Source organism: Neolamprologus brichardi, chromosome 18 (assembly GCF_056152115.1).
Source record: "Neolamprologus brichardi isolate AB-2024 chromosome 18, ASM5615211v1, whole genome shotgun sequence".
In the NCBI taxonomy this organism is placed as follows: Eukaryota; Metazoa; Chordata; class Actinopteri; order Cichliformes; family Cichlidae; genus Neolamprologus; species Neolamprologus brichardi.
The window spans coordinates 24,825,249-24,839,959 of NC_142121.1; the positions used below are offsets into that span (position 1 = coordinate 24,825,249).

General features: G+C 41.5%; 1 protein-coding gene across 1 annotated transcript; it reads right to left on the reverse strand.

Moving 5' to 3' along the window:
- Positions 1 to 310: 310 nt before the first annotated feature.
- On the reverse strand, positions 311 to 9,058 carry LOC102796634 (elongation factor 2b). The gene is made up of 14 exons (XM_006786662.3): positions 8,916 to 9,058; positions 7,528 to 7,742; positions 6,120 to 6,301; positions 5,825 to 6,036; positions 5,560 to 5,738; positions 5,226 to 5,331; positions 4,771 to 5,023; positions 4,446 to 4,641; positions 4,197 to 4,320; positions 3,780 to 4,022; positions 2,411 to 2,764; positions 2,111 to 2,293; positions 1,837 to 1,969; positions 311 to 988 (listed from the first exon to the last, which is right to left on the reverse strand). The coding sequence occupies exons 1-14, from the start codon at positions 8,916 to 8,918 to the stop codon at positions 795 to 797; spliced, it is 2,577 nt and encodes an 858-aa protein (XP_006786725.2). The 5' UTR covers positions 8,919 to 9,058; the 3' UTR covers positions 311 to 794.
- Between the last annotated feature and the right edge of the window lie 5,653 nt (positions 9,059 to 14,711).

A 14,711-nucleotide genomic window follows, 5' to 3' on the forward strand; every position in this document is an offset into this window, starting at 1 on the left:
TGTGATTTTTTTTCTGGTTTAATCCTAAAGAAATATCTTTTTTATATATATATATATATATGCTGCCCTGGCACCTGATCTCATCCAGTCAGAAAGCAAATAAGCATATTTCTACTAGTATCTACCTAGATGAGGGGTTCTCAGACTGTAAACTGGGTGGGTGAAACAAGCAGATTGCTAATGCTGATTTTTCATTCACTGAAATTCATTTGTGAACATTTTTGGCTACTGACGGCAGGAAATAGAGAGAAAATCTGGGAAGCAGCAGAAAAAAACCCTCTAGAGCAAAAACAACATTTTAGGAGTCACATTTTCATCATGAGTTGTTTTTATTCATTACATCCACTGAACAAACGTCCATTCCAGTGCGTTTCACTTCTATAACACTTTTATTGTGATTGCCACGCTTTAATCTGGCCATGATCCATATAAATATGCATTATTGCAGCAGTATCACAGTGCACTGTACAGGCCCAACCTGGCAGATACGTAGAAGGAGAAGGGGGAGGATGTGAAGGAATAGAAGAAACAAGGAATTGATAATACAGCTGCTTTGATCCAATTGCTCCCCCAAACCCTCGCCCTAGGCACTTGGTGTACTGTAGCTGTGAAATGAAAAAAATAGCATCGCTGCTTCCACTAGCCTACAACGAAAGCTTAAGCTTTGTTTCTGCTCCGCGCTCAAAGATGAAACAATTGGTGCGATGTACCTTTAAGCCTGTGCAAAGATTTGAAAGTGCCCACGGGGTAGGGTTTAGAGAATGATTTGGTATTTTCTAATCCGGGGTGAGTGGTTACAATTTGTCCAAGTAGTTGTCGAGGGCAGGTATGCCCTCTTTCAGACCTTTGCGTTTCCTAATTTCAGCGACAACTTGGGAGGGCCTGCTGGCAGGGTCGCTGGGGTCTCCCTGGAGAATCTGCCAGTGATCAAATACACACTGGGGGAAGGCCTGGCCTCCAGTGTTACTGCGCAGGTCAGCTGTGAACCCTGGAGGTCAGAAAAACAGATAAAAGCATTATTTCAAATAGAATAGCTTCATATACAAAGACAGCAACTCTGTCTCCTGAAACTAAGTTGCTGGATATGCCCTTTACATTTGTCTCAAACATGTTTGTTGAGACATTTACCAAGTTTACCAAGCATGTTTAAGATACCAGACTGAGATGATTTGAAGATGGGTGAGGTGGCCGTAAAGGGATGGACATGGTCAGCAACAATACTCAGGAAGGCTGCGGTGTTTAAATAATACTAAGTTGGTACTAAGGCATCCAAGGTGTGCCAAGAAAATATTCCTCACACCATTACACCATCATCACCACCTCTTCTGCTACTGTAGCCCAGCAGATGTGTTGTGCATTCAGAGATGCTTTTCTGCATATCTTGGCTGTAATGAATGGTTATTTAAGTTGCCTAACTGGATGTTTTATCTTTTTCACACCGTTCTCTGTAAACTCTACAAACGCTTATGCAGGAAAATCCCAGTAGATCAGCAGCTTGTGGTTCCATCTGGACCAAACAACCACGCCACAGTCAAAATCACCTAAATCACCTAAATCACCTTTCTTCCCTATTCTGATGCTCAGTTCGAACTTCAGCAGGTTTCTTGACCATGTCTACAAGCCTGAGGATAAGACGCTGCCACGCAATTGATCAGTTGATTCGACAGTTGTGTTAATAAGCTGTTAAACGGTGAGCCCGATAAAAAGGCATGTGAGTGTATATCTTCACAAACATTTCAGAGATCCACTTTAGTTTTTAGACTCTGCAGCCCTCCTTTCCAGCTGAGAGTTAAAACCCACCACAAAAGACTGCAAGCAGTATCGACTGAAACTCACCAAAGGATTCGTTGACTGGCAGGTAGGCTTTCACCACAAACATGGGCGTGCCCATCACTTGGGATTCCTCAAAGACATGACCTCGTTTCCTGTTCAACACGCCATAGATCCCACCGACAACCTGCTCTGGGCACTGCATGGACAAGAGGCACAGCCACAGATAGTTACTAAAGTTACTAAAATGTTTTTTCTTTCAGAATAAAGAAGAGCTCCAAAAAATTACAAGCCTGTGTTCAAGCAATGTCCAGGCGCCCACTCTAGTCCAAACACCAACCTGAATCTCCACAAGATAAACCGGCTCCATGAGCCGAGGCTGAGCAGTGAGCTGGCAGGCGTACAGGACCCTGCGAGCTGTGGGAATAATTTGTCCTCCCCCGCGATGAATGGCGTCTGCGTGCAGTGTCACATCATGAATGTCAAAGCGAATTGCGCGCATGTTCTCCTCACACAGTGCACCCTGCAGGGCGAGGACAGAGACAGGAGTGTGTGAACGCAAGGTTATAAATAGCTAGCTGTTTTACAGTGTAATAAGAATTTAAAATGCAACACGAGTATGAATTAATTAGCTGCCCACCTCCTTAGTTGCCCACTGGAAACCAGCCACTACGCTGTCCTTGATCTCATTGAGGTATTGAACCCCTTTTGTCATGTCTATCAGCAGGTTGGGCCCGGTTCCATCTGGACCGAAGCACCAGATCTTCCTGGCTTCTGTCACCTCCCACTCATACTTGTCAGCAAGGTAACGTGCACGGGCTTTGAGCTCCTGCCGAGCAGTGACATCCCCTTTCTCGATATCTTCAGCCAGGCCGTCGGGGAACGGACGGGACTTCATGAAGAGACGATTGTGCTTGTTGGGGGACTTGGACAGACACAGCTGGTCGGATTCTTCCGTCACCGTCTCTCTGTAAGACACCACTGGGTCGGATTTCTAAAAAAGAGGTAAAGAATTGGTCAGGATTGATGGTATGAGCAATACTTCAAAAATATGGGAATAAAATGTATATATATATATTATTTTAACTAATTCTAGCCCCACATAATCAATAAGGCTATGTAAAGCTCTTATGTTTAGCATTTGAAAGCTACTTGTCCTAATTCAGCGGTTGTCAAACTGTGCACAAGCAGAGGAAAAATATGGAATTAAATGAAATTAGCAAATAAATATGATTGATGTATGCAATCACAAGTTTTATTGTGATTAAAAGTGAACCTGGATTATATTTAGTCTCAAGAATGAGAGAGAAAGAAAAGGCAAAATTAAGTCAGTCCTAAGGGGTTGGAAAAACAAAGCTCGTGCAGAAGTAGCAAAAACTGCAGTTCCTCTAGTCGCCACTTGAGGCTGGCTCCAACATCTAGTCAATCCCCTTAGACTAACATGTTAAAATGGTCAACTTTACTGCATTAAAAAGCACGTTTATAGCTTGGTTCAAAAAACGGTTCTGACCTTTATGAAGAATTACCCCACTTATAACAACTCTGAGTGGGGTGATTATTTTTCTTTAATAACTCATCTACCCTAATAATTGATTTGATAGGCAGCTGGAGCCAGTCAGAGTCCACTAGGCCTCATCCACTACTTCGAGTCATTAAAGTGGACCTCTTCTTTTTAATGGGTTACCTGATTAATATTATTGCTTGCTGTGTGGTACAGACCATCCCATCTATTTAAGCACAACAGTTTAAATTGTATTCAGTTTTATAGTTTGGATTGTCTGTCATGAGGCTTCATTTTTATCTTTTATGTAGTCTCTAAAACTTTTTCCCAACTAAGACAAGAGTTATTTATCCTCAAATGTGCAAAACAACTGAACCAGTGTAGGTCTTTGACTTTGACTTAATATATGTGATGTAAACAAATCAGTACTTGTAATAGCTATTAATATTAACCTTGCATCAGTGACCTGTCTTGCACCTTGCCGGTAAACCTCTACTCCTTTGCTCACCTTCAGTGGAATGCAGGCGTGGTCCTCCTCCAAGTCCTTCAGGCAGATCTCCAGGTGAAGCTCTCCTGCTCCAGCGATGATGTGCTCCCCGGACTCTTCGATGATGCACTGCACCATGGGGTCTGACTTAGCCAGACGCTTCAAGCCCTCCACTAGCTTGGGCAAGTCAGCAGGATTCTTGGCCTCCACGGCCACTCGGACAACAGGGCTCACGCTGAACTTCATCACTCTCATGTTGTGGGCCTGAAGATGGAGTCGATGAGCGATAAGACTAGATTCTTTTAAGGTTTGTTTATCAGGAAGCCACACCAAATAATGACTCCGTGTTAATAGCTATTGATTCATTTGTCATGCCTCGGTTTTTAAACTAGAGCACACTCGGTGTAGATACAGAACAAAGGGAAAGTGACACGCTACCTGTTCAAAGGTGGTAATAGTTCCAGTCTTAACCAGGAACTGGTCTACTCCAACAAGACCCACGATGTTGCCACAGGGAACATCTTCAATAGGCTCCACATAGCGACCCATCATCAAAATAGTCCTAGATTGACGTGGTGATAAAATAAGAAGGATGTAACAAAAAGACGAAAGGGGAGTCACACATTCTGAGCTTTTCCTACTATCTTGGACCTGTACTGTGTACAGTTTGTAGATAAACATGCCCACCTCTGGATGGGTTTGATGTAGAGGTCTTCCTTCTTGCCAGGGGTGAAGTTTGGCCCCATGATGCGCACCTTCAGCCCTGTGGACACGCAGCCAGAAAACACACGGCCGAAGGCATAGAAACGACCCTTGTCACTGGTTGGGACCATCTTGGAAATATACATCATCAGTGGGGCCTTAGGATCACAGTTCTTAATACCTGAGAAGAGAGTTTCGAAGTTATGAATTTACCACAGTCAAAATAAACAGTGATCATTCTTCTAAAGCTACTTAATAATAATACAAATACTTTTAATTGAATTGAATCACGTGAAGGTGTTCTACTGACCCATGGCAGCCTCGTCATCTCCGGGCCCTTCGTAGAGCAGCTCACAGCGGTATTTCTGCGCAGTGACGGGAGAGGGCAGGTGGATGGTAATCATCTGGAGCAGGGCCTCTCCGGCAGGGAGCCAGCGTCGCATTACAGCCTTTAGCAGGGGCTTCCCCTCCTTCTCTTTGTCCTCTGAGTCAAGTTTGACATCCAGCTTTTCAATTAGCTTGGCTGTCTCTTCTTTTTTGAAATTCATGATGGCATCAAACACCTAAGAGGTCAATGAGAAAAAGGACAAAAAAAAAAAATTAGGGCATTAATCAAAGGCAGTAACTTTTCAACTTTTAAAGTCTAATCATCTTAATTTGGATCTGAAATGTCTGAAATTTAAGAGCTTTAAATCACCTTTTAACAATGTTAGAAACATAAAAAATACACAATTCGCTGAAATAAAGCATCTTTAGTAAATTCACCTTAAAGATGGGATCCAAAACAAGCTGGGAGAAAGTTCGAGGTAATTTCTGACCATCGGGGCTGGTGGCGGTCTTACTGAATTTTCCAACACTTGGATCAAAATATCTGGAAAATGCAATGAAATTATTATATAAAAATATGTTGCCCAAATATCACTTGCTGCCCACTGTCTTGTATTAATGCTTAAATTTTAAAGAACCACTAAACACCACCTGAACATTGACACAGAAAAAGGGGTGTGGTCCATGCACAAGCATCCTTCTTAACGCATGCAGCACCTCTGATGTACCGCACTGTAACCAGAGAGGGCACTGTACGTGCACTCGTGTTCACCTTTCTCCCCACAGTTTCTTCATCATGTCCTCCACTTTCTTGCACCTCTCTGCTGGTCCCAGCTGTGCAACTCCTTTAGCAGCAAACTTAGCCACATACATCTCAGCGAACTGCTTCAAGGTGAAAGCCCATCCGTGGAGGCCCGAGCCAAAGCCAACTGTTCCAATAACAGGGTCAATCTGAGGAATAAATGATAGCATTTATTGTAACTACCCATATATTGAAAGTTTTTGAAGGTATTTTACCAGCATAAGTATCTATTTACCATAATGTTCCCCATGGGTCCACCCTCATCCTCTCCATAGGTGGAGATAATGACGTTAACGTTCTCCACAATACGCTGGAAGGTCTGATAGAGCTCATCTGGCTCCAGCTGCAGCTCAAGCAGGGCCCGGTCCATCTTGTTCATCATGAGAACCGGCTTTATGCGCTCAGCGATGGCCTGACGCAGTACGGTCTCGGTTTGCACGCACACACCTGTCAGTGGAAACAAACAGGTAAGCCTCAGTGCGTACGAGTGTGTATGTGAGTGACAGGACGAGTGTTTTATGTCTGATTACCTGAGACACAGTCCACCACAACCAGGGCTCCATCAGTTACTCTAAGGGCAGCGGTGACCTCAGAAGAGAAATCAACGTGACCCGGAGAATCGATCAGGTTGATGAGGAAGCCGTTTCCGTCTTTGCTCTGCTTGATAAACGCCAAGTCGTTCTCTCCAAGCTCATAAAACATGGAGATAGCCCTGAAAGAGAGAGGGTGAGAGAACATAGAAAAACCTTGAGATGTGTTAACTCTGCACTGATAAATTTAATGATTTTCTGTAAATAAATCTCAAAAACTGCACTCACACTGATGAGTCAGACCATCCTCTAATAAAAGAGACAGCAAAGACTTTCAGCTGCTACAAAGTGTCCTGACTGCATAGATTTGAATTAATATTTGGTGATCTCTGCTGGTGCATTTATTATATACAAACATCCATGTGTAAATCTCTGAAACAGTGTTTTTTAACACCTCTCTAAATTTGGAACAGAGAAACAATTCTGCAAGTCAAATATGGTACTTAACGTGTGTCGATAAAGTATAACACCATGAACAACTTACAAATAAAACAAGTGCTGTGATTATGAACCAATCGGCCGCCTTTAGAAACAATGTGTACCTTGAGGTTAAAATACATAACACAATTTCATAACAATAATGAACTCAGTATGGGTCAGCACAAATATTTCTTATTTTGGTAATGTAATGTATAGCCCTTCTTTTTATCGGACATATATGCCCTACAAACACAACCAAACAGGGAGATCTGACAGCTGAAGGCCAAGTACGTCTTCTTTTTGAGTCAAGGTCTTAGTATGATTGATGAGTTATTATGTGTACCCAATATTTCCTGCCAAAGATAGAACAGTATTGATCGCTTCCAATCAGTATATTTGTCTATGACACAGACTGTATATAAAGGATGGCCACACTTGCCAGTCGCAACCTGAAATATACCCTTTATGTGCTTTATTATTTATTATCCTCAAAGTGAGATAATAATTTTTAAAAAGGAACATCAAACTGTATAAAATAAGACTTGTGTTTAGAGAATGAGGCCACAAAGTCATCAGGTAAATGTTTCCTGAAGCAGCATTGTCATTTTCTTTTACACTTCTACACAATCAAACATCTTTTGGAACCAAAGAAGTCGCCCCCTGCTGGCCATTAGAAAGGATGCTGAATTTTAGCTTCACATTTGAGAACCGGAAGCAACGCCCGTGTCTCGTCTCTGCATTTTTACTCACTTGATTAAAGTTTGAGTGTGATGTCAGCGTATAGAAATATCAAACTCAAACCCACACAGATCTGATCAGGCAGATGACGAGAATTTGGGAGGTTGAACGCGTAATAAAAATGTTTATATTAACCAGTACTGTTAGGATAAATTATGAATAGTTCCTGCTACAAACACAAAGCACATACGTAGATTTGATGGTGATGCAGCGCTCCTGCTCGTCTTTGCGTGTGTCTGTGAAGCGAGTTTCTCCGGCACGGGACGATGCAATGATCCCCGCTTTGGATACCAGCGAGTCGGTCAGCGTGGACTTCCCATGATCCACGTGTGCGATCACGGACATGTTTCTGATGTTGGACTTTTTGTCCATGATGGCACGGATCTGATCCACCGTGAAGTTCACCTGGAGGGAGGGTTGGAGATTTAGAAGGGGAGGGGAGCAGGGGGCTACAGTCATCCATTTCCAACTAGCACAGGCTCATTTTATTCATCATATGCATCTATTTCTGTCCACTACCAGCTCTCCCCAGCCGCTCCGAGAAGAGTTATAAAAAGAAAGACATGTCTGAAACTCAACCCAGGAAGAAGGAGAGTGGACACCGCTTAAAGACTTTACCTCCTGATTTCCAGAATTACTGAGTCACCATTCACCATGTGGCAACTGAGTGGGGGTGAACGCAATGTACCACAATCGCAAGAAAACATGGTCTCTTGATTTTAGACCTTAAACTAAATCTACAGAAAGAGTGTTAACCACTAAGTTTGCTATTTAATATGTAATATATGAAGAGGGCAGTCCTCTAAGATGACAAGATGACAGTTTGTCTAGCAGTGGGTTGTTAAGACTATATAAAACCATCCCCATAATCCTCTGTAAATAAAATATATGAAGAAAACAAGGTCCAGTGTCCCTCAAAGCTTTCCTAGCAGAACAAATGTATTCATCAATTCAGAAATATCACACTGGATATATAAATTAACACAACCAAAGACTCTTTTGGTGAAATAATTCATTTTTACATCACCCACTGCTGCAAAACACTCAGATGAAATGCGGTGCAGCTCTCTGAGTGTGACGTAGTGCAGCCTGCCTATATGTAATAACACGTTTCCATTGCTTCTTAAATGACGCAATCTCTTCTAATCAAATGAAAATCTATATTTCCCCTACACACAAACAGAGCTGATGACATTTACATTAGACAAGCCATGGCCATGTGCTTTCCCTCTGCGGGCAGCTGTATATTTCTGCGGTCATGCCAGAGCAGCGTGATATTAAAGGCTTTGCAGTGGACGTCACAGTGAGCGCTGAGCGGCCCGTGCACTGGAGGCCACAGCCCTGCGTTATCGGCCGGCTGTTGCGCATGTTATAACGGCGCACAAACACAGCCCTTATCCGATCACATAACACCACCGGGCATCGGCATCCATGACCTGACGGGATCCGGTGCGGCTGCAGTCGGAGCCTACAGCTCATGACGGTTGCTGGGTGCAGCAGTTGACAGCGTGTTTTCCCTCGCTGCTACAAATACATTAAAGGCATCATCTATACATTTAAGGCTCTAGTTTCACTCACCATGTTGTCTGCAGGTCGTGGGTCTTTATGTGCGACGGGTTATTGCCGTAGTCGCTGCCTCTGAGGACAGGCAGTCCCGGTGGTGACAGGAGAGGCGCTGCTGCTGCTGCTGATGCGGCTACCGTGTAGCGGTGTCCGGTCAGTGACTGCAGCGGCAGGGGGCGCTGCAGCTCAGCAGCCCGTCACATATCACATGTCCGTGGCGCTTTGCCATGTTATCCTAATACGTCCATGCTGAGTGCGTGTGCGCGTGTGAGTGCCCGGCTGTGTTTGTGAGTGCGCGAGAGAAAGAAGAGCGCTCTTCTGTTGACTTAACCATGTATGTTTGTGCCTCCAGCTGCCATGAAAGATCTAAAATTTAAGAACAAGTACTTTTGTACAGTTAACATTTACATTGTTAGAAAGTAACATAATCGAACCAAAATGCACTAAAGTCAAAAGATAAAGTGGTTTGGCAACAGAGATGACCATTTTCTAAAGGAGGTAATAGCAACTTAAGCTTTATTCAGTGATTAGTTTCTATGGCTTCAGCTATACAGACAGACAAACCTTTATTGTAATCCAGTCTATACACAAACAGTGCGAAGACACGTTTCCTGGCTCGGAATAGTGCAAACGGTGCGGTAAGGTCCATATAAAGGATACAGAATTAATTAAACATAAATATGGATATCAGTATAAATATATACTGCACACTAGATTTCTTTGCTTTAAAGCTTTAACTCAACATTAAAAAAGAGCTTCATTCGAATAACACATTTCTGTGGTATAGCATTTGTAATAGCCTATAAGTCCAGACGTTATAGAATTTGTATTGATATTTGCTGTGTTTTGAGTAAATACTAAATATATTGTTGACATATTGATTGCATTTGAGACTTAGCGTACTTTTTAAAATACACACTACCACACCTATGATATTGTTTTTGGACTTAAAAACTTTTATTTATTTGATAATTTATGTATGTATTTATTAACAAAAAATATATTTATTTCTTTGCACACACACAAAAAACAAAATTCAATTCAATTCAATTTGTTACAGTGTGTACTGGCCTAATTGTAATCGTAAACATATGAAAATTCCGCAGGATTTCACTGTCAGTGCATCTGTTTAACCACACCTTCTGGTTAATTTCTCTTCAGCCCACCTAAGGAGCCAACGATGCATTAGAAAGCATGTATTACTGTTGGTTGTTTGCTTGTATTTATCCGTATCTTAGCATGCAGCTGCTTCTGGGCGTGTCAGTGAATGACGTTTAGCAGCACTTGGAGAGTGCATGCTAGAGCCAATTTCACAGAAAATCCTTATCCGCAGCAAAACTGAATGTTTCCTTCCTTTTTTTCATGCTCCGCCTCTTTCCCATGCCCCCCCCCCCCCCCCCCAAAAAAAAAAAACCCAAACAAACCCATTTTGATGTACAGTCAAAGGAGCTTGCAAAGAAACCTTCACAGACATATTTTGATGTACACCTCCGCCTCAGAAATATCGATCCCCGTGGAATAAAGCAGGCCACTGCTAGACAGGGCGCCGTAGCAGTCCTCCACCAGCTGAGGGCAGAGCAGGACAAAACATGTTTGGGAGGTGCCAACACATGTGGAATGGGACACTGAAATGAAAACTGAGTAATGTAAAGAACACATTTAATCCATCTGGTGTAATAATAAGTAGCTCTGCCACTGATACAATCCCTCCCCCTGTGATAACAATTGTTGGGGAGGGGGTCTTTCTTATTAAACCAGTCGACTGTGCTCTACATGTCCAGAAAGGAAATAACTGAAAAATACATTATTCGTGGGGTTCCCATAATAAGCACATAATGGGCTCTCGTGAGAGCAGATGATTATTACCTCTAAAGAAAGCTTTACTCATGAATTTAAGATGAAGATAAAACCACAAAGCAAACGATGCTGCAAGACGATTTCTTTTTTCAATGTTTATTTTTAGTTTTGAGCTTGCATTTATAATTTCTGCTCATAGTCTCTAAATGTAGAAAATCTTTTGTTAAAACTCCCTAAAATACATATCATTAGAAAGTTCTACTTTTTGTCTTCAGAGCACTATAAGAAGCAAAACAAATTTAAATTTAGTGAGCAACAATAAAGGATCTACACAGCTCCAAAGCTTATTCATTGTATAATGCCCTTTTTAACACAAGGGAGTCCAGATATTAAAGTTTGTGGTGGCAAACAAGAACCAGTGGTTTCCATGGTCAGTGCAGCTGATAAAGCTGATATTACTGCAATATCACTGCGCAGTGTGTCACGTTTCCTCCAGCAGGGCTGACCTACTAAGACAGCAACGCTTACAGCAGAAAGAGCGTGTTGTGGTGTGTAGATTACTTCATCTGAAAAACAGTGTCTTTCATCTAATCATCAGATTTATGCAAAAGCTACAGAGGTAGTTTTCATTATCTCAGTGAAGCAGTCTTAAAATTGCAAAACAGTGGAGGACGATATCTTGATTGACCTTTTAGCAGGAGTCTCTCTGAAGCGTTCGGTGTAGGACGCTGACTGCCACAGTGCAGCTTAAAGTGGAGCATGTCTGGCTTTTTTTTTTCTTTCTTTTTTTTTTGTCAAACTCCAAACGGTGGGAAATATATTCCCTTTACTAGTCACAGGAGGATTTTACACATTAAGGGAACTGATTTCCAAACTTGGCAGTAGAAAAAGGACTAGATAACATTAAATGTAAGAAATAACAAAAACTATCGATGTTATGATATCATATTTTTAAATGTAATAATAAACTTATAAACTGATAGAATCCACATGATGTACCTGCGGATACTGAATTTAGATTTAAAATGAACATTTGGGGTTGTTACCTGAAGATCTTTAGGGAAATCAGAAAGCCAACGAAAAAAAAATCATACATGATTGAAAACAATTCCCAGTTGTATGTGGGCATTCGCTGCAAGCGTGGCGCTGAAGAAACCAATTGAGAGTGAGGAGAAAGCTGTGGATTATCTCATACTAGTGGCACACATGATAGGAAATTTCAAAAAGCAGACACTGAGCTAGTACTCTGTTGTAGCTGTAGCTGAAGGCTGTGTTTAATCTTTGTCTCCTAATTGCAGAGTTTAGGATTTTACCAATAACGTACAGTCATCTCCACTAGAGACAGCGGAGAAGCGTGTTTCTCCTATTTGCACACACTAACAATTTCCCAGCTGTAGATATAGAGCGATTTTGCTCACATTAGAGCAATTACTGAGCTTCAGATAAGAGCTAATGAAAATGCACTCTGTGGCTGGTTAAATGACCTTGATGTAAGCTTCAAACATGTTTTCAGTCCGTGACTTCACACCCATGGACCTGAAGAAGGTCTTTTCTTTGATCACTGCAGTAGCTGTGTATTTTTTATATGATTCTTTTGCTCTCCACACATTGTATTGCACGCTTTCTTGCCAGGGGAAAGGGTGAGCCGTGAGACCATTTCTGTGGAGCTGAAATGCAGTCATTGGTACCTGTGCAGGTCATTTCACTGGAAGAGAACTGACCGCATAAAAGTGATTTCATGGTATATTTCATTTTAAAACATCCAAAGATGTCCAATAGATGTTCTTTTCCTTCACCCTAACCAACCTGGTCTCACATGGAGATATCTGAATATGCATTCACAGTATGATCTCATATGCAATAACAGTTATGTGTACTGAGCAGCAACTTATTCCTGGTATCTAGAGATGTGCTCAAAATGTCCCGGTTAGATAATCACTGCACTGAAAGTACTTTGATACTCTATAATCTCCAGTTAGAACAACAATAAAGATAGCAGCGCTCTGCTGCCATTTAATTAGCCGTATTCATGGATATGTTGATTTTAAAGCAACTAATATACTTAAGAAGCAAGTCTTTGAAAAACTAAAGTATAGCGGCCATAATGGATTTGTACGCTGGCTTCACTGTGAGTGTTATTTTCTTAAGTAAGAAAGAGTCTAACACAGCAGAATATGCTAATACACCACCATTTCCATTAGTCCCACCAGAATGTATTTAAATAACCTCTTTTGGCCTTATACAACAGCGGCTTTTTGAAACATTTGAATTGTATTTTAGGTCTGGAAATCCAATCTAGCCTGTAAAACAAGTGTCTCCACCAAGCCTGGGAATCAGACACCTCGGAGAATTTGATTTATTCACATTATGCATGCCTGACAAACAAAAGATAAGAAAGATTTGCGTCCTTTCTGCCGTGCCACAGTTTCACTTTCGTTCTTCCCGTAAAGTCCCTCTTCACTCTGACTTTTGAACAGCTTAGTAAAGGTAACAAAAAATACATAAATTCAGAACCCAAAGAAAATATCTGGCATCTGTCTGCTTCGAGCCATCTGATGAAGGCAACAATGTCATATAAAATTATGTGAAGAGAAAGGAAAATGGCTTTGAATTATTTGAGCTACCAGGCTGTGTTGCCTCAAAGGTGTAACGATGCTTTGAAGGTGACATGGCAATGGGAGGTTTGAGCTGATGGTGTTCATTCTTAAAAGAATGCAGACTATTGATTGTGCTTATTCTGCTTTTAGACGGGTGTAATACTAAGTAGCTCTGCCACTGAAACAATCCCTTCCCCTGTGATAACAATGAGATAATCTCTGCCAATGTGCATGTTCCCCTTGTGTAATTGCTGGAAGAACACATTATGTAATATCTTTTGCTTCATGGGGCGTGCTAGCATGAAACAGATGCTGTTAATTATGACAGCAAAGATAAGGAACGGATAACGTTGTTTTGCATTAGGAAAGCAAAAAAAAAGAGTCATTGATCAGCTTTCTAAAGAGCTGTAACTTGAGGAGCAAGTGTCTATTTGATAGACACAAAAAAAAAATACTTCATTTAGAAGGATGCATGTTTTTTTTCCTCATGTCGATCCACCTTGATTGATCCATCCCTTCATAGTAGCTTCAGCTGAACTCTTTGTTCTTGTAAACAGTTTGCTGAAAAAAAAACACACATTAAGGTTATTATCAGTGTTTGTTTGCTGCTGGCGACTGAAAGAAACTGTCCAGAATCTGCAGACAATCGCATTCTCTTTCTTGATTCTTTGACAACAAGCTTCACTGAAAAGTCTTTGCAGCTGTTTGCTGAAATTTTATTTTTCTCAAACCACTGAAAAACTGCAATTCTTGAGCCACTTTTTAAAAAAGAGTAGCTTGGACACATCTGCTGTTATAGACCAAAAAAACCTTTGTAGATAGCAATTATATTTAATCTCAGTTTGGTTTTTGGTTTTTTAACCGTCCCACTTAAAGTTTGGTTTGGGGTGGGGGGTTGGTTATAATGGAGAAAACCAAGCACGGTGGTGGAGGGGTGATGATTTGGGCTTGTTTTAAAGCCACGGCATCTGGTCACCTTGCAGTCAATGAATCAACTGCAAACTCCTCTGTGTACCAAAATATTCTAGACTCAAATGTGAAGCCATCTGTCTCAGATAAATCTTGGCAAGCACAGCAGCAAACTTTTGCTAAGCAAAGTATTGCTATGGCCCAGCCGAAGTCCAGACCCTAACCTAACTGAAACACTACACTTAAGATAGTTGTGCATAAACAGGTGCCCATAAAATCCACCACAGTGATTTGAGAGACTGATAAAGTCATAAAAAATGTTATTGCTGCTACAAGTAGATATACAAGCTACTGAATCATTGGATCATGTGTTTATTTTTCATGAGACTGTATCTTCTGGAAACTTGTTTCTGTAACTTTGGATCTAACTGGACCAACAGGAATTTGGGGGTTCCCTGCAGCTCACTCATTGTTCTCTTCTATTTGCACATTGAGCCTTTCACTGGGC